Genomic DNA, 17,784 nt, shown 5'->3' with positions numbered 1-17,784 from the left:
GCTGATAGCAGTGCAAAAAGTACACACTCTTCAATTCAAGGCATATAAGAGTGATCATTACACATTGCACTTTGCTTTGTTGCACATCAGCCTGCACACACACATAAAGACACACAGCAATGCGGTAGCAAAACTGGTAACAGTTAACATCTGTTAGGCATGCAAATAATTAATTTTCACAGGTTTGTCAAACACTACCTTGAGGAAAGAGTCTCGTAAAATTGCACACAGCTCTGTTGATGAGCTGTGTTACATAAGTTGCGGTTGCGTAATGACATTTTACCATTTTGAAGTCTGTTGACAGCTGACACGTCGGAAGTCAAAAAAAAAAAATATCTTCTTTTCTTCTTGAATTCAATATATATGATATGTAAGACTGTCTCTGATGCTTCTAGAAAGGCAGACAAGTGAACACTTTAGATGTCACTGGTGCACTGACAAGTTTTCCTTGCTCTTCCTCACCTTTTCTGCCTAATTAGCCTCAGCCAGAGATACACTGGAATAATGATGCCTAATGATACGTTCCACTTACGGGTCTGTTGAAACACACGGGTAAAGCTGATTGACGTGTGTGTGGGCATTTGTGTGCATGCATGCTATAAACATGTCACAAGGAACTGGAGCATCTAATTCATGGCCCCTGTCTGTTCCATGCAGGCAGAAATATGTGGATTATCTACATGATTGGATACATGTATGTCTGTGTCCTTTTGTCAGGGGATGTTATGAGCTATATAGTGTGGAAATGGTTATGGGAATGGTGTTTTGATAGGTGAGTTTAAAATAGTATTCATGTGTTACATGTGAAGACAGGCTTGGTTTCAAATCGCAGGAAAAAAAATACACAACGAATTTGAGAAATGATGTCTCTTATTTTGGGGAAGAAGAATTCATTGCCCTTCTGTCTTGTTACCTCTAGAACCATAAAGTAGACCCCTCCGGCCACTATCTGCGTTTGAAGATATGGGTCGACAACCAAATGCTCTTTTATGTTCCCAAACTTGAAGAGGACATCTCTGATCTGGTGAGGACACACACACACACTGAAGCACTGTGATGATAACTTGTGACGTCATGGAGGGAATATCCTTTTGTTTCACCATATATTACATTCAACTTTTTTATATTACAGTCTGAGCTGAGGCACATTGTCCTGTGGATTTAGTTTTTTTGTAGCTTTTTACTAATTAATTTTAGTTTCATTCCGGGCAGATCTGGGTGCAAGCTTGTGCATGTTTTATGATTTGGTTGACAGATTTGATTTGCAACGCATACAAAATTCCCAGGATGCAAAAGAAGTACCATCGCACTTCCTATAAATTATTCCAAATTGTATTCAGAGTGTATTATGTGAACTATTATTCATACAAACAATCCCTCTCATTGAAAAAGAGCTCACCTCTACATTATTCAGTCGCAGTAAACCCCAAAATGAATTCTCTTTGCGACAGTGCTTTGTAGGTGATACACTGATATCGGTCTCAAAGTAAAGTCATTGTATAACTCACTCTTTCTCCTCAAGAGGACTTTTGTCTCCCTGCTTTGATCAGTGACTCATTTCACCCTCTTTCATCCTGAGTCTATGATATTACATTATTATTTCTCCACAGTGAAGCGAATTACACGCGGCAGACTTCTGTCCCTGTCTGTTGCTTCATACACACAGCTGTGTCTATGCTCTCGCCCGCTGTGAGTTCAAGCCCTTGTCTGAGCACCCACTCACTTCTCAGACTTGACTTGAATTTTGACCCCACAACCTTCACATGAGATTGCTCTGTTAAGGAGCCTGAATAATACATGAATCCACCCATTCTTTATCAAGAGCAATAACATGACCTTGACATTCTCCATCCAACAACACTGCTATCCATAAATTTTTTGCCAATTAAATATAATTTTCCTGTGTTTTCAGCTCTACAAAGAAATTGAAGTTTGCCTCAAAGCTACCAAGGTGATCCGGTTTGACAAAGCAGAGTCCTGCACCGTTGGATTTGGTATGCTTGTCTCTGACAATACCCCTTTTTGATGTTATACTGTCAAATTCAGTATCTAATTGATTTCATAATAGACTTCATTGAGTCATGCTCTGTTAGTGACTAAAGGGGGCGGGCCCAGTATGAGTGTTTTGTCGAGTGGATCTAATCTTAATAGTTATGGGTCAGCAGTTTACACTGTCAAATTGAGAAGATTTCTTCAAAGAAGGCAAAAAGAATGAAAGTCTGAATCTCTTTCTGTATCTTATTCTCTGTCTACAGGGTTTTCTGTGGCAGTTATAGATGAGGAGGGTATGCAGCAGCTCCATATTACTGAAGTGAAAGCAGAGGGACTGGCCTCGGCTAAAGGTACATATTCCTTTTTAAATTAATAAACAAACGTGAAGTTTGTATTATATGATACGTTTAGTGTACTGAGAGTTTATATCTAGACCAAGAAGACAAAACAAACAAAACAAATCCAGGACTGTTACCATAGTCTGATCGGAGTGCAGTAACAACAGGGATTATGTAAAGGTTTGTGAAAGATGGGTAGATGGTTTGATTAAGTTTGCCATTGTTCACGTTGTATAATGAACAATGTCAGTTTAGGGGTACCACCTAATCTCATTGGTCTATTCTTGTTAATGCAAATTATCAATATATTATCATATTATCAAAGTATTTATTTAAATAAAAGGCTTTCTTAAACTATTTGGGTGAATGATGCTGGCTATATTGACTTGTGATGATTCTGGCTGTAGAACGAATTGATTTACATTGAACTTGTGACGCCACTAAGCTATCTGATGTAAATTCCTTAAAGTGTATTGACTGTTCACACTTTAAACTATTCTACATAAAATAAATAATATTTTGCAGGATTATCCTCTGGGCTGTATATAGAGTGCTTTTACATTGATTTCAAGCATACTCAACTCAACCCAACAGTGCTGATCTATACTTTAGTCTTTAACAGGGTGCATATATTTCTGCTCACAACACGGGTCTGTATTACAATAATTAACAATAGTTATAACATACAGTGCATCCGGAAAGTATTCACAGCGCTTCACTTTTTCCACATTTTGTTATGTTACAGCCTTATTCCAAAATAGATTAAATTAATTATTTTCATCAACATTCTACACACAACAACCCATAATGACAAAGTGAAAACTGTTTTTTGCAAATCTATTAAAAATAAAGAACGAAAACATAACATGTACATAAGTATTCACAGCCTTTGCTCAATACTTTGTTGAAGCACCTTTGGCAGCAATTACAGCCTCAAGTCTTCTTGGGTATGATTCCACAAGCTTGGCACACCTATTTCTGGGCAGTTTCTCCCATTCTTCTTTGCAGAACCTCTCAAGTTCCATCAGGTTGGATGGGCAGCGTCGGTGCACAGTCATTTTCAGATCTCTCCAGAGATGTTCAATCTGGTTCAAGTCGGGGCTCTGGCTGGGCCACTCCAGGATATTCACAGAGTTGTCCCGAAGCCACTCCTTTGTTATCTTGGCTGTGTGCTTCAGGTCGTTGTCCTGTTGGAAGATGACCCGTCGCCCCAGTCTGAGGTCCAGAGCACTCTGGAGCATGTTTTCATCCAGGATGTCTCTGTACATTGCTGCATTCATCTTTCCCTCAATTCTGACTAGTCTCCCAGTTCCTCCTGCTGAAAAACATCCCACAGCATGATGCTGCCACCACCATGCTTCACTGTAGGGATGGTATTGGCCAGGTGATGAGCAGTGCCTGGTTTCCTCCAGACATGACGCTTGGCATTCAGGCCAAAGAGTTTCATCAGACCAGAGCATTTTGTTTCTCATGGTCTGAGAGTCCTTCAGGTGCCTTTTTGCAAACTCCAGGCGAGCTGTCATGTGCTTTTTACTGAAGAGTGGCTTCCGTCTGGCCACTCTACCAAACAGGCCTGATTTGTGGAGTGCTGCAGAGATGGTTGTCCTTCTGGAAGGTTCTCCTATCTTCATAGAACAACACTGGAGCTCTGTCAGAGTGACCATCGGGTTCCTGGTCATCTCCCTGACTAAGGCCCTTCTCCCCCGATCGCTCAGTCTGGCTGGGCGTCCAACTCTAAGAAGAGTCCTGGTGGTTCCAAACTTCTTCCATTTCCGGATGATGGAGGCCACTGTGCTCATTGGGACTTTCAATGCTGCAGAAATTTTTCTGTACCCTTCGCCAGATCTGTGCCTCAATACAATTCTGTCTCAGAGGTCTACAGATAATTCCTTGGACTTCATGGATGGTTTATGCTCTGATATGCAGTGTCAACTGTGGTACCTTATATAGACAGGTGTGTGCCTTTCTAAATCATGTCCAATCAACTGAATTTAGCACAAGTGGACTCCAATCAAGTTGTAGAAACATCTCAAGGATGATCAGTGGAAACAGGATGCACCTGAGCTTTTTTCCGGATGCACTGTACTTTCATTTGTCAAATTTTTTATATTATGAACTAATATGACACTGTGAAAAACATCTTTTAGAAGTAAAAGCCCTTCATAGGATATGTGACTTCGGTAAAAAGTATAATAAGGAAAGTTTTCAGGAAACATTTTAGCACATCTTGCCCTTTTCAGGATTTACAAGGCAATCAACATCAACTTAGAAATGGAGTCCAAAGCGATTTCATTCACAGCCAAGAAAGGCCTGTATGTCCGGATGATATGAACCAGCAACTACAAAGTAGAAAAACATGTGTGCATCAATAAGTCTAAAAAGAGTTGAATCACGATTACTGGCTTTCATCCTGAAAAAGGCTTGATGTGCCAAAATCTCGATTGATGAAATAAGAAAAAACAGATTGCATAGGAGCTATGACTGTGGCTTTCTTCTCCTTCCTGAGAGCAAATATGAAAATCAGCATTCCTTTGTCTGCCTCTGACTGCTGTTTGAACAACCGGGTCTCGAGTTCAACCCCCATTTGAAAATCCCCATTTTTTAACAGAGCCAGAGAGACCTAATAGGTTTGAGAAACGCACGGCCGCTCTGTAGCTACAACACTAATGTATAGAAAATTACATACCCCACTATTGTGCCCCAGGGTCAGACCAAGGTTACTCAAGTGTGAGATTGTGTCCTCCAGTGTATTACCCATCTAAAAAGCTGCTAGCTTAGCAGGCTGCAAGCAGCCAGAGGATCCAGCTGTACTGACTCTCTACCTCTAAAGCCGAGTAGAGCGAGAGACACAATGCATCTTTTTTGTAAGATTACACCATATTTTGCTGAATCACCGAATAAAGTATGTCAGGCACAACATTAGTAGGTCCATGTGTACACTGGGATTAGCCTGTGTGTACGTGCATGCATTTTATGAAGAGTGAGGAGAATGAATGGGGAGTGAACAAAATCACGCTTCAATTTCTGCAGGGTATACGCAGAAACCAGGCCATCTCTGGACAAGGAGCCCCAAAGGGTCTTTTCTCTCTCTCTCACTATAGTTGCTGCTCCCCCTCCCCCTACAGAAGCACATCCATGCAACACACACAGCCAAGTACATGTACACACTCAGCAGTTTATGGCCAGAGGGGTTATCTCTCTCTCTGTCCAATAAAGACTCTGCTACAGCTGACATTTCCCATCCCACACAACTAGGTCATAACTTAGGGCTAAATGTGTGCTTTGTGTGTCTATATATGTAATTGTGTGTGTGCCTGCATGTGTATGTAACATTCAGTGCATTATGAAAGCCACAACACAGAATGCCTGCTGTTTCTATAACAGTAGACGATAAAAAAGGAGACTTAAGAAAAGATAGCAAGCAAGCAAACATGTGCTCATGTGTGACTGTGTCAACAGCATCAAAAGCCCCTTTGTCTTACTTAACTCTGCAGCAGTTAGGGGAGATTGCTGTCACGTCTACTAAACAGCTGTCACAACCAATCAGGTTTATTGGGGGAGGTAGTCTGCTAATTGGTCGGCTGATTGAGTGCTAATTCTCAATTAGCAGAGCCAGGCACAGGTGGTTGAGGGGTGAGGCAAGAGAGAAAGCCTCAAACTGAGATGCAGTGAACTCCATAGAATATTTTTCATATATAGTACCACATCGATGATTTAAATGATGGCAGGACAGGAATAGACAGGCATTGCATCCTCCTTCTTAAAGCCATCCAGTCTTGTTAGATCAGCATTTGCCTGAGGCGAATAAGAGAGGGATGCATTTGTTATGTATTGGAAGACATTAGAGTCCCACCATGTCTGATTAGCCCCAGAGCTGCTGTTGAGGAGTATGGCACTAAAGTTTTGCTTGTGTAGATCATTTGTATGCATTAGCACACTGGAATTGATTTGCCCAAAGGAAAGTTACTCAGTTGGATGGTGCTTTGGTGTTGCAATTCACTCACTGAGTGTTGCTTTTATTACTGTCAGCCTTTTATCTTGCTGTTTATGTTGTTGTTTTATACCTCCCAATGTAAGCCATTTTGAAGGATGTAATTACTGGGTTTTGTATAACTTGATTTTCTCACTTAGTTTGTTGTTCTTTCATTCTCTACCAGGTTTGAAAGCAGGTGATGAGATTCTGTTGCTAAATGGTAAACCTGCATCTGCCCTCCAAATGGATGATATGAAGGCTGCGTTTGTAAAGCAAGCGCTGACCTTGAGTGTCAGCACCCTGCCACAGCTGGACTCTCGTGTGCTGTGCTCCCTTCCACCGCGGCGGTCCGATGGGGATCAGGACCCAGCCACAGACATCTTCTCCCAGAGCCAAGGTGAGATTCCTGTCCCACACAAACACAGTTGTGGAGGCGTTATTAGATGATGTACACAGCATCAACAGTGTCCTCTAGTGACAAACATGGGGGCTTATTTTTCTTTTCTTTTTTACGATAACTAAGCCATCAAATCAGGTAAAAGTGGAATGGGTCCAGAGTGGAAACTTGACATGCAGCTTTGACACAGGAGCTGACTTGGTGGTGTCAGTCTTCTCAAACTCTTCATCTCTTTAACAGGTGTTTCTGTTTGAGATCAGATCAGGTTTATTGAATGACTGCCTATTATATATGTAGCTTGACAGCATGTTAGAAAAAGATAAAATAAAACTATCCTTTTAGATAATGGAATTTTAAATTGCAGTGCTCATTTTACTTTCCCTTTTTAGTTCCAATTCTCACCTCTTGTCTTGTACCATTCTAACTCTCTCTAAACCCCTAACTTTGTGTTGTAAAGTAAGCAGATGGTGTTTTTTGTTGTTGTTTTTTTTTTTAAGCAGAGGGTGAATAGGGCGGTCTACTAATTATACTGTCTGATAACCAACCTGCAGGCAGCCGCCAGCTTTCCTCTGCCCTGCTCTTTTCATCTGTGCAAGGGCACCATTTGTATTCCTTTTTATAAATCAGGGGCTTGCAGTGCACAGGCTGACAAACTGGCATTGTTTATACAGGGACTCGGAGCACTATGAATATTAATATGAATCCTTCAGCAGTGTGGAGCTGTCATTGTGTAGGATAAGCCATATGCACAGGGTCAGAGAGGAAAAAAACCACTTCAGCAGCCAGATGGAGGTTATCTGATATCATGCTTCAGAGGTGTGTGCACAAGAGGTATTCAACTCAAAGAACATTTAAAATTTCTCACGGATGTGGATATAATAACAGACGATATGGTCATATCATAAACATGAAACAATAATGGTTATCGAGATGTTTTTAACGCCATCAATATCATTGTAACTTAGGGAAGCCAAATCGCAAGGTAGTTTTTAATAAGTGTACTGTGCATATATCTAGAAGGCTAGCCCAACACTCAGATTTCTCTTCAACACCATGAAAGGAAGTGTAGCCAATTAATTAAATAACAAGTTAATTGTACAAAAGAGGCTGTAAACATCCTGATATTTGGGTACACGTTGCATATATGTACAATTTCCCTTTTGTCTCTGTCTGCAGAGGACATCCTGGATGAGGTGTCGGGGTTGACAGTGGAGAGCCCAGAGGAGAGTTTAGAGGAAGGATCTCTGCTAACCCTGCAGAGTCCAAGAGGTCATCAGGAAGACAAAACGTGCATGGGGACTGGACAAAAGGTAGAATATGGAGTGCAAAGACACAACTTTGATATGCATACACACTGACAAACAGGTGTGTGTGTGTGTGTGTGTGTGTGTGTGTGTGTGTGTGTGTGTGTGTGTGTGTGTGTGTGTGTGTGTGTGTGTGTGTGTGTGTGTGTGTGTGTGTGTGTGTGTGTGTGTGTGTGTGTGTGTGTGTGTGTGTGTGTGTGTGTGTGTGTGTGTGTGTGTGTGTGTGTGTGTGTGTGTGTGTGTGTGTGTGGGCTCAATGCTGGTGTTTTGAAGTGGCTGACTAGCTGCTGCATTGTACTGCCATCTTTCAGCGTGCTGACTTCAGCAGCAGTGTGGTTAATTTCTCCCCTTTTCTGGTCTCGGATCTGTCATTACAGAACAAGAAAACACTGACCAACAATCCAACACATTCTGGATGTACGTTTGACCAAATACTGAGAGTGCATGTGCTCATGATTATATAAAAACCCTCTGGCAGGTCTTATCCTAAATATTTCTTCATCTGTGTGAGATGGGTTTTGTTTGTGTGTAGAGAAAATACTGGAAGATGTTCAGAGGCTTTTTTTTAATGTGATACTTGTGACCTTTTACACAAAAACTTTTTCAACTGAAAGATCTGGCACAAGAAACACAAGTGTGTAAGATGTCTGAAACACTCATAACTGCTTTGAAGTTGCTTTGTCGTACATTTTACTTTGATTAATTCATGCAGTTCATTTGTAAATTATGTTGACACCTACAACGTACTTTAACCATCATCATATTCTTACATACATAACAGATTTGTTTTATACAGTGCTGACAACATATTGCATGATTACTTTGGGGTGTGTGTGCGCACTAGAGCACAGAGATGAGGACAGGCGGGTGAGTGAGTGAACGGCATCACTGTCTAATTAAGATTATGTCGGGTCTGATCAGGGTCGGCGCAGTGATTGCTGGGACACGCGTGTGCCAGCCGGTCTCCCTTGGATACGGTTGTCACTTCCATTAAACCAGTAACAACCAGAAACATTTTTTTTGTACCTCTGTCGTTAGCCGAGACATGGACAAAAGAGGCGAGGGAAAGGACAGTGCTGTGTTCTGCCTTGGATATGTGTCAGTGAGCTTCAGTCTCGAGGGTGAACTAATGGGTGAGGTCAGAGCCGGCTCCCGTCCTGTTGGACAGTGGTGGTTCTGTGACTCCAATGTGCCATTATTCGTTTAAAGCCAAGATTGCAAAGATGAGAGAAATACCGACAGTTAGGGTCGCCAGGATGGCGGAACAAGGACGAGAGGCTTTGCGTCTCATTTGGTGCACTTAATGCGAGGAAAACATCCAGCAATTCTAAACTTTACAACAGTTTGAAACTCCGCACAGCTTCTAATTAACAGTTAAAGGATTTTGCTGTGTGTGTGTGTGTGTGATTTAGTCGGCACACTGAGTACAATCTGGTTGAGTTCATCAACCAATGGGTTTGTTCATGATGACACGAGTAGATCCCTTGTGTGACACAATGTAGTCTCTTTTGGAGACACAATAAGGCTTGATACTAGGATATAGTTTTCCCTTGGTGTTTAATGCTTAGTCGTGTGCTTTTTGGTTTATTATCAGATGCTGTTCCACATTAAAATAGAAGTGTGTGGGGGGGGGGGGGGGGAAGCTTTGCAAGGCAATACAGGGCAAAACAGTATATCAAAGCAGTGCAATAGTATTACAGAGCTCTGGGAATCTATGATCTTCACTTCACCTTTCAGTGTCTTAACATGTGCTGGCTTGTAGCTCTCCTAATTTATATCTGCTGTCTGTTTTGGCATCATTCATTTTATCCTCCTTTCTCTCTACCCTTTTTTTCCTTGGCTACTTGATCTCTCTCTCTCTCTCTCTCTCTCTCTCTCTATCTATATATATATATATATATATATATATATATATATATATATATATATATATATATATATGTTATCCCTATAATTGAGTACAACAATGGTGACCTTGTCCTTTTGTCAGACATGACAGCTCAGTGTTTTTGTCCTTTCTGATTATCGTGTCTCATTATCTTTTGGTTTGAACGTTCTCTTCTTGTAGTTTCCTTGTGACTTCCTGTCCTTGTTGACCCTTCTCCTCCTCACTAACACCCTGCTGCTCCTTAAGATAAACAGTACGAGGGTGCTGTTGGCTCTCAAACTGCACAGCCCCAGTCGACTGTGGGCCCTGACCAGAACCTGATGCACTTCGATGCTAACTCTTGTCAAAAAAAACCTTGCCACAGACTCCCTGGGAACTGAAGAAAACTAAAAAAAAATTTGAGTCTCCCTTTTTTGCCATGGTTTTTTTTTCTCCACACTCTGCTCTTTGGAAAGCTTCCAAAGTGCTGAAGATTGCCTCTCACCTCATTTCACCCACCGCCTGCAGTCACATGGTGGCAAGATTGAGGAAAAGGAGGCAAAATGGGACCATTTTAATTATCCCCACATTCTAATTACTTCATTCTCCAGTGTTTCACATCATTTAGTGGAGATAAATGAGTGTCTGGCTAGCCGGAGGAAACGGGGAGGTTCATTATTTTAGACAAAGCACAGAACTACTTCCTCAATATGGAAAAACCAACTAGAGAATAAAATGGTGATTGCTTGCGATAATAGAGATGACGGTGATTATGGTGTTCTCCAAGGTGTAGTCATCCTCACTGACAAGTGCTGGTTATAATTTACAAACCTCTATCAGTTTGGCTTGGGGGTATTTGAAATGGGAAATGCATTATTCATTGTGTGAAGGGTGTAGGGGCCAGTTTCCATCAAGATTTGTTTTGATTAACTCCTGATGGTATAATTCCGGTTAATTAGCTCCTTGCAGGCAGTGCATTTGTTTAATGGAGTAACGGACTTTTAATACATACATACATTTTGTACACATTTAGCTTTAAAATCATATATAAATTTTTAAATCGTGCCTCAACCTGCTTTGTCTTACTGCCATCTAATCAGGCCTAACTGCTTTGTCCAAGTTGTTGTCTTCTCAAAGACCTCCACTAGAGGGAGCTCTGTGCCGCTTCATGAAGACTGCAAGACAACAATAATGCTTCTAACACTAAGCATATTGAGAACAAAATAAATCAAGTATGATTAACAATATTGATTGGAATATTTCACTATTCAGCCGTGTGCGTGTGTGGATTAGATGCTAAACTGCATTTTCTTATGTTCTGTTATTAATGCCCAATGGTGAATACTGTTTCAAGGAAAATGCCTTGAACTCACCCTTCTAACTTCCCAGAGTTGTGAGAGGAAGCTTGCAGGACTGCCTCCAGTCTAAATGTTAATGCATTTGTGAAGACTGGTGTCATAACATCCTTTTGCTTCAGATTAAATGATTAAAGTCTCTCTCTCTCTCTGTCATGGCATATATCCCATCATTCCTAGGGATTTATGGATTTGCATGTTTCCCTGATTTCAAATGAAACTGAACTTCAAGACTCTCCTTTCTCCCCTCCCCCCTTTCTATGTTCGCTGACATTGACGAGTTCATGCCTGCTCTTGAGTAGGAGTACATGCCATCCAAATGTATATTTACTTATACATGTGTATAATAATACATGTCAAGATTCGATACCCAAAGTGTGTGTGTTATGTGTTTTTGTATGTCAGGTTTTGTGGACATGTGTAATCTGTGTTTATCCTGACTCTCGCTGTTCGTGGTTTCAGTGGATGGCTGTAAGAACAGGTTTGTGCTTGCCTCCATGCTCCTCCCTCATGCTGTACTTCTGTCTCTCTCTGTGATGAAGGGCGAGTCCGGGATCTAGTATATTTTGTAAAAGGGTGAAAATACATTTTTGATCTGTTGGAAATGATGTGTTGGACTGACGATAGACAAGGTATTGCTGCCAGCGGATTTATTTGTTTAATTGCTGCCTGCCTCTGATTGTTTTGTTCATAGTTTCTCCGTTAGGATGTTGTCTTTCTCACATGTCTGAGGTCAACGTGTTGTATATTGCGTGTGTAGAACTCTGAGCACACGTGCTCATTGGCTGATTTGATTGATCTTTTATCCGATGTACATCTTGATATACATAATTTAAAAGATTCGTTTCAACTAAGACTGATAGCAAACTTGTGTGTGTTTCCGGCTTGGTAGACCTTCCCCTCATTTAACCTGAACATGTTTTCCTTATTACCGCTCTTAGGTCTGTAACAAACGGTCTCATACCGTCATGACGTGTGTGTGTGTGTGTGTGTGTGCACCAGGTGTGGTCTGGTTAGCCATAACTTGATTGACAATGGAGCTGGAAAGTGAATTTCAGGTTTTAGATGGAAGCAATTATGGCATGAGAACTTGAAGTTCCAGTCGGATCTGGATTAAAATATAAACTTCAAGCTGCTTTGACTACCAGGAAGAGATGTTTAGTACATCAGGGAATTTCTTATTCTGCTGGGTATGTTTTCATTACATTTTGAGATGGAGCTCATACATACCATTTGTTTAATACGACTGCTGTCGTTTCTCAAAAGTAGTGATATAAGTCTGAGTGGCTGTTGTCTTTTCGTGCGGTTCCTGTATACCTGTGTTTGGCTCGCACCACCCACTGCTTCCTCCCCTCCTCTTTATCCCCCCCCCCCCCCCCTCCCCCTTTTCGTCCATCTCTCGTGAGGATCTGATCTTTTATATTCTCCGTTGATGCTGCTCTTGAACACCTGGAGAGAAGGGACATGGAAATAAGGACAGCGACGGGAAGAAAAGGGAGCGGAAACGGGTAGATGACCAGTAAACGTGCAGAGACAGCAGGGGATTGAGACCGAGAGGCTGATGGGATAGACTCTTTAGGATAAAGTGGCATGAGGGGGCTGTTTATTGCAATATATTTTATTCATTGTGTGTTGACCTATTTGTTCAGCTGCAACGGAAATGATATTCACCAGCAATGGTGTTTTGCAGAGCGCTGTGATCTGAATTGCAGGTATTTACTTTTACAGTTTATCAGTGTGGCTAGAAGCGCTCAACATCCTGCACAGTGCATTAGTCGTACATTGTGTCAGAAGATACTGTAAAAATTATTCCTCCTAGCTCTGAGAGGCATTAAACGAGGAATGGAGTTACCTGCACTGGAAAAGCAGGACAGTAGGTGGACACCTGATTTCTCCTTGACCTTTGTTTGATCTGTCAGCCTTTAGGAGGAGCAGGAGCTCCAGACGCTCGACCGAATCCATCTATGATATGTTACAGCTGGTGAGCCGTGCAGTCTGATGTGTGTGTGTGTGTGTGTGTGTGTGTGTGTGTATGATCCCTTGTGTTGTGTGTGTATATTATCCTGCAGAGTTCAGTGATTTTGTGATGGTACCAACAGTGCCGAGGTTAGAGGTTCAATTCCCATCAGAGCAACCCTTCTAACAACTAATGGAATATGTTTGACTTCACACACATTGTGATAACATAAATTTCATGGTTCAGACCTAATCATATCACCCTGTTTATATTTCAATGGAACGAGTAAAGCAATATTCATTGTCATAAAAAAAAGCATCACTGCCACAAATCTAACTATACTGATGAACTTTCAGTTGTTTTTGAAACGTACAATGCAATTTGAAAAATGTGGCATTGTGTATCTTAAATCCAATCCTTTTAAATCGTTCTTATTACTGACCTATCAACATTGTCTGTATTTTGATGCTACCCAAAGGTTGCAGATTAGAAAGAGACAAGACTGTCAATGTCGTGCGTGTACAGGAAATGGTTATTCATACTGTATATGTGCACACATACATTTTTGTTACTGGATCTTAAGTTATTTCAATATTAACCTGTTTTACGGATGAGTTTTTAAATTGTCTGCAATATTGTTCTTGCAGTGTGAATGACTTGGACAGGCTTTATGATATTGGCTATTATTTTACCGGTATTACATACAGGGTTGCTTGTGTGGTGGTTGTTGTTGTTGTTGTTAGTATCGTTCTAGTGAACTCGATGGGAGGAATTTCAGTATCGGCATGTTTTTTAAATTATGTGTGCTTGTGGGCCCAGCAGTGTTGAGAAACTGGTTTGAATACCAGGATGGAAAATTGTGTTTGTCATCACTGCAGCTCAAAAGGAGACAAGCCATGGAATCAGCAAAGACATGCCGTGTCTTCCAGCTGACCAGCTGTCTGTAAATCAGTCAGTAGAAACACACAAGCAGGCGCAGTGTGTTGTCACGGATTACAATTAATAAACACCTTCACTGACTCCACACAGATGTGGGATGTTTGTGTGACAGTATTTGCCACAGTACTTTTATGAATAACACTTGACTGCCATTTTGAATTGGAACCATTAATCCCATCAAAATAAACGATGGCTGAAATCCAGATCCTGCTGATAAAGATGTGGCTTGCATCCCCGGATTAAGGCAAGAATTAGGCGTGTAGTGGTGGTTTTAGTCACATTAAATGGAGCATGAATCTTGTACAATTAGTCTTCAGAGTCATTCATTCATTTTTTGTTCTTAGTTGTTGTTTTAATGTACTAGTCCTGGCTGAGTGGAGACGGTGAAAAGATGTCTCAACAGACCTGCATGCCCGGACTTGGCTAGCAACCAAACCCATGAAACCACAGTTTCACCAATGTTTTAATAAGAATCAACTAGGAAAATGGGTTTTATTCACAGACACTGGAAAGGTGTGTAATTTTTTTGGTATTGTAGGATGTATCCCTCACAGTGCATTTCAGATTTGCACATCCAGCCTCACTTTTGATAATGTCACTTTCTTCGCCTACACTCTGTTACGTCACATTCACAGCCTTGGAACTATGAAAGAAGCAGACGGAGCCTCTTGATCCTAACTATACATGTTCCAGTTTGTCATTCAACTAAGTTTTTTTTCCAGACGTTTTTGAAGAAATGTATGAGTCTTTAGTTTTTAAGAGTAGCAGCAATATCAACTGCTATTGGTGTGTGTGGAGGCAGATGTTGTTTTTCCCAACATTAGCAACCTCTACGGTACCAGTTTTGCCTGGCAGGTCTGCACAGGCTTGACATTTTTGATACCAGGGGTGGTGTTATGGCAGGTTTTGCAAGCTTGCATGTTTTGTTGGTGGTGCATATTTTTTAGTTTGTTCTGCACCCATGAAATGATTCCCGCTTACAGTAGCTCTCAGGAGAACAAATACTTTTTAACATGTCAAAAATGGTCTAATAGCAGCCTTCTCTGACAATAAACCACCCTTAAATAAATTCTACATATGAGTGACATAATATTTTTCTCTTTCTGTACAGAGCACAGAGCAGGTCACTGCTTTCTGCCGCAGTCTCCATGACATGAATCCCCTGGAGTGCCCTATGTCATCCTCCTCATCGTCCTCCTCGTCATCCCTCTCCCCAAGCCCTGTGTCAGCTCTACCACCCACAGCAGGCATTGCTACCCAGAGACAGCTCTCCCACGCAGACAAACTACGCAAGGTCATCAATGAACTTGTGGAGACGGAGAGGACTTACGTCAAAGTCAGTATAAGCTCTCCGGGAGCGTTAAGACTATCTTTAACACTCAAATCAATACCCAGCGAGTCATTTGTATCGGTATTGATAATAATGGACACAATCACCATATTGTTGTGGTAAATCTATATTCAACCTTTTTTGTTTGAGGCGTCATCATCATTACAATGAGCATGCAGATTGTTAACATGCTTTTTATGTCATAGGGGGTTATGTTCATACCTGTGAGAGCTAATTTTATTTTACATAAAATCCTCAGGAAAGACTCATCCTCATTAAACAGCCTTAATAATAATAATGCATTTAATTTATATAGCGCTTTTGCCGTGACGTCATTAGACACCCACACAAGCTCTTCATTATTCTTCCTTCAACATCTGATCACAGGCTGATCTTGTTCCTATCCCTCGTCTGTTTCAGGACCTGAGCTGCCTCATAGAGTGCTACTTGACACCTTTGCAGAAAGAGAGCTTCCTTACACAGGATGAGGTACCTTCTACTGATCTGTATAATCCAAGAATAAAAAAACTTTATATGAATTGTTGTAGATTTACATAACCGAAACGCTGACGATGCTCTCGAGGTCGAAACGTTTCAGAACAATGCTTTGCGTGTGTTATAGCTGGACGTTTTGTTCGGTAACCTCGGGGAGATGGTGGAGTTCCAGGTTGAGTTTCTCCGCACACTGGAAGATGGGATCCGACTGGTGCCAGATCTGGAAAGACTGGAAAGGGTGGAGCAGTTTAAGGTGAGGGAATATTCATTTCCTTATATCTGTTAATTATATTTATAATTCTTTTAATAATTTGTCATGCTTTTACTGTTGATTTAAACCTGGCTTGTGGTTTCGGGTGTTTATGCAGTTCTGTAGACATGTTTGCTATGGCGGACATGTCCTCTATCTGCTGTGGGCCTCCCAAACCAAACACAATCACTTTAACTCCAGTCAAACATTTACTTAAAAAGAAAGTCTCATTTACTAGAGTGCAGCCTCAATATATGATCAACGATATTTCTATTGAGATGGCATGTAATGCTCTTGTGTTTCCACAGAAAGTGCTGTTCTCCTTGGGGGGTTCATTCCTGTATTATGCCGATCGCTTCAAGATCTACAGCGCCTTCTGCGCCAGCCACACCAAGGTCCCCAAGGTCCTGGCTAAAGGTAACGACATTCACACGTTGACTGCATGGCATCACGCTCGGAGACACCGCTCTTAAAGTTGTACAGTAGTTTCCTGCTCTCTACCATTAGTGTCATGTGATAGCTGAGGGCCTTTTGTAGTACAGGAAGCATGTTGTTTTATTCACAGGCCCTGTAGTATGGAGGAGGGCATGCTGCAACTCGTATCAGCCACAGTGAGGCATACACTAGAGAGAGAGAGAGATGAGTTCTGCATTTACTGCTTTGGTTGCTACCCTGACGGACACTTTAAAGGATCTTTTAGAAGCGGCGGCCTGTATCTATTTGTTTCCTTGCCCTCTGTACAAAATGAACAAATGCTCATATTTCTGCTCATTCAGCAAAAACCGACCCAGATTTCAAGGCTTTCTTGGCCGAGAGAAACCCCAGACAGCAACATTCCTCCACTCTGGAGTCTTACTTGATCAAACCCATCCAGAGGGTCCTGAAGTACCCACTGCTGCTAAAGGAGCTCTACTCTCTGACTGACCCCGAAAGTGAGGAACATTATCACCTGGACGGTAAGCCAACGTCTTTAAAAAAAAATATATATATATATATTATTCACATTCACTTTTTAACACTAAACTGTTGTGAAGCTGTATAATATATCAGCTTCAGACCCATGGAACTATAATTAATAAAGATGCATAAAATGATGGCATTTGTGATTTGGAGACGACTGAATGTTTGTCCAATTCAGTTGCAATGAAGGCTATGAATAAAGTTGCGAGCCACATCAATGAGATGCAAAAGCTCCATGAGGAGTACGGAGCGGTTTTCGATCAGCTCATCAATGACCAGACCGCAGATAAAAAAGAGGTACCATTTTTTAATCAAGGCTGGATCAATTGTGAAGCCAATAGATCATCAATCATTTTCAAGTTATATTTTACAATCTGTTGATTCACTTCCGTTTGTCCCAGGTGGCTGACCTCTCGATGGGGGATCTTTTGCTACATGCTACTGTGGTGTGGATCAACCCTCCAGGCTTTTTGGTCAAGGGCAAAAAGGACCCTGATATGGCTGCTTTTGGTAAGGCTTAATGTTGATTTTGAATTATATTGTAGCATTGATTATGCTACTGTCTTTCTTATAAAGGCATTTTTGGGAGGATTTAAATCTTTTTTTAATAGTTGTGTCTCTTAACGA

At 41.3% G+C, this 17,784-nt stretch overlaps 1 protein-coding gene across 5 annotated transcripts in view; it reads left to right on the top strand.

Annotated features, from left to right (window-relative positions):
• LOC117742340 (T-lymphoma invasion and metastasis-inducing protein 1-like) overlaps positions 1-17,784 on the top strand; it is a 61,575-nt gene that overhangs the window by 28,533 nt on the left and 15,258 nt on the right. For 3 of the 5 annotated variants that reach the window (XM_034549555.1, XM_034549554.1, XM_034549553.1), the window contains exons 13-24: positions 920-1,024; positions 1,913-1,994; positions 2,256-2,342; positions 6,488-6,700; positions 7,877-8,010; positions 15,234-15,458; positions 15,873-15,941; positions 16,075-16,200; positions 16,506-16,614; positions 16,974-17,153; positions 17,336-17,454; positions 17,559-17,667. In XM_034549555.1, the coding sequence (XP_034405446.1) occupies positions 920-1,024; positions 1,913-1,994; positions 2,256-2,342; positions 6,488-6,700; positions 7,877-8,010; positions 15,234-15,458; positions 15,873-15,941; positions 16,075-16,200; positions 16,506-16,614; positions 16,974-17,153; positions 17,336-17,454; positions 17,559-17,667 (1,558 nt within the window). Of the gene's footprint in view, positions 1-919; positions 1,025-1,912; positions 1,995-2,255; positions 2,343-6,487; positions 6,701-7,876; positions 8,011-11,773; positions 11,859-12,671; positions 12,735-15,233; positions 15,459-15,872; positions 15,942-16,074; positions 16,201-16,505; positions 16,615-16,973; positions 17,154-17,335; positions 17,455-17,558; positions 17,668-17,784 lie in introns of those variants that run through there. The other 2 variants (XM_034549556.1, XM_034549557.1) reach the window with 2 other exon arrangements.

The sequence above is a fragment of the Cyclopterus lumpus genome, chromosome 14 (assembly GCF_009769545.1).
Source record: "Cyclopterus lumpus isolate fCycLum1 chromosome 14, fCycLum1.pri, whole genome shotgun sequence".
Classification (NCBI taxonomy): domain Eukaryota; kingdom Metazoa; phylum Chordata; class Actinopteri; order Perciformes; family Cyclopteridae; genus Cyclopterus; species Cyclopterus lumpus.
The sequence above is the reverse complement of the archived record's forward strand: the minus strand, read 5'-3'. Positions and strand labels throughout refer to the sequence as shown.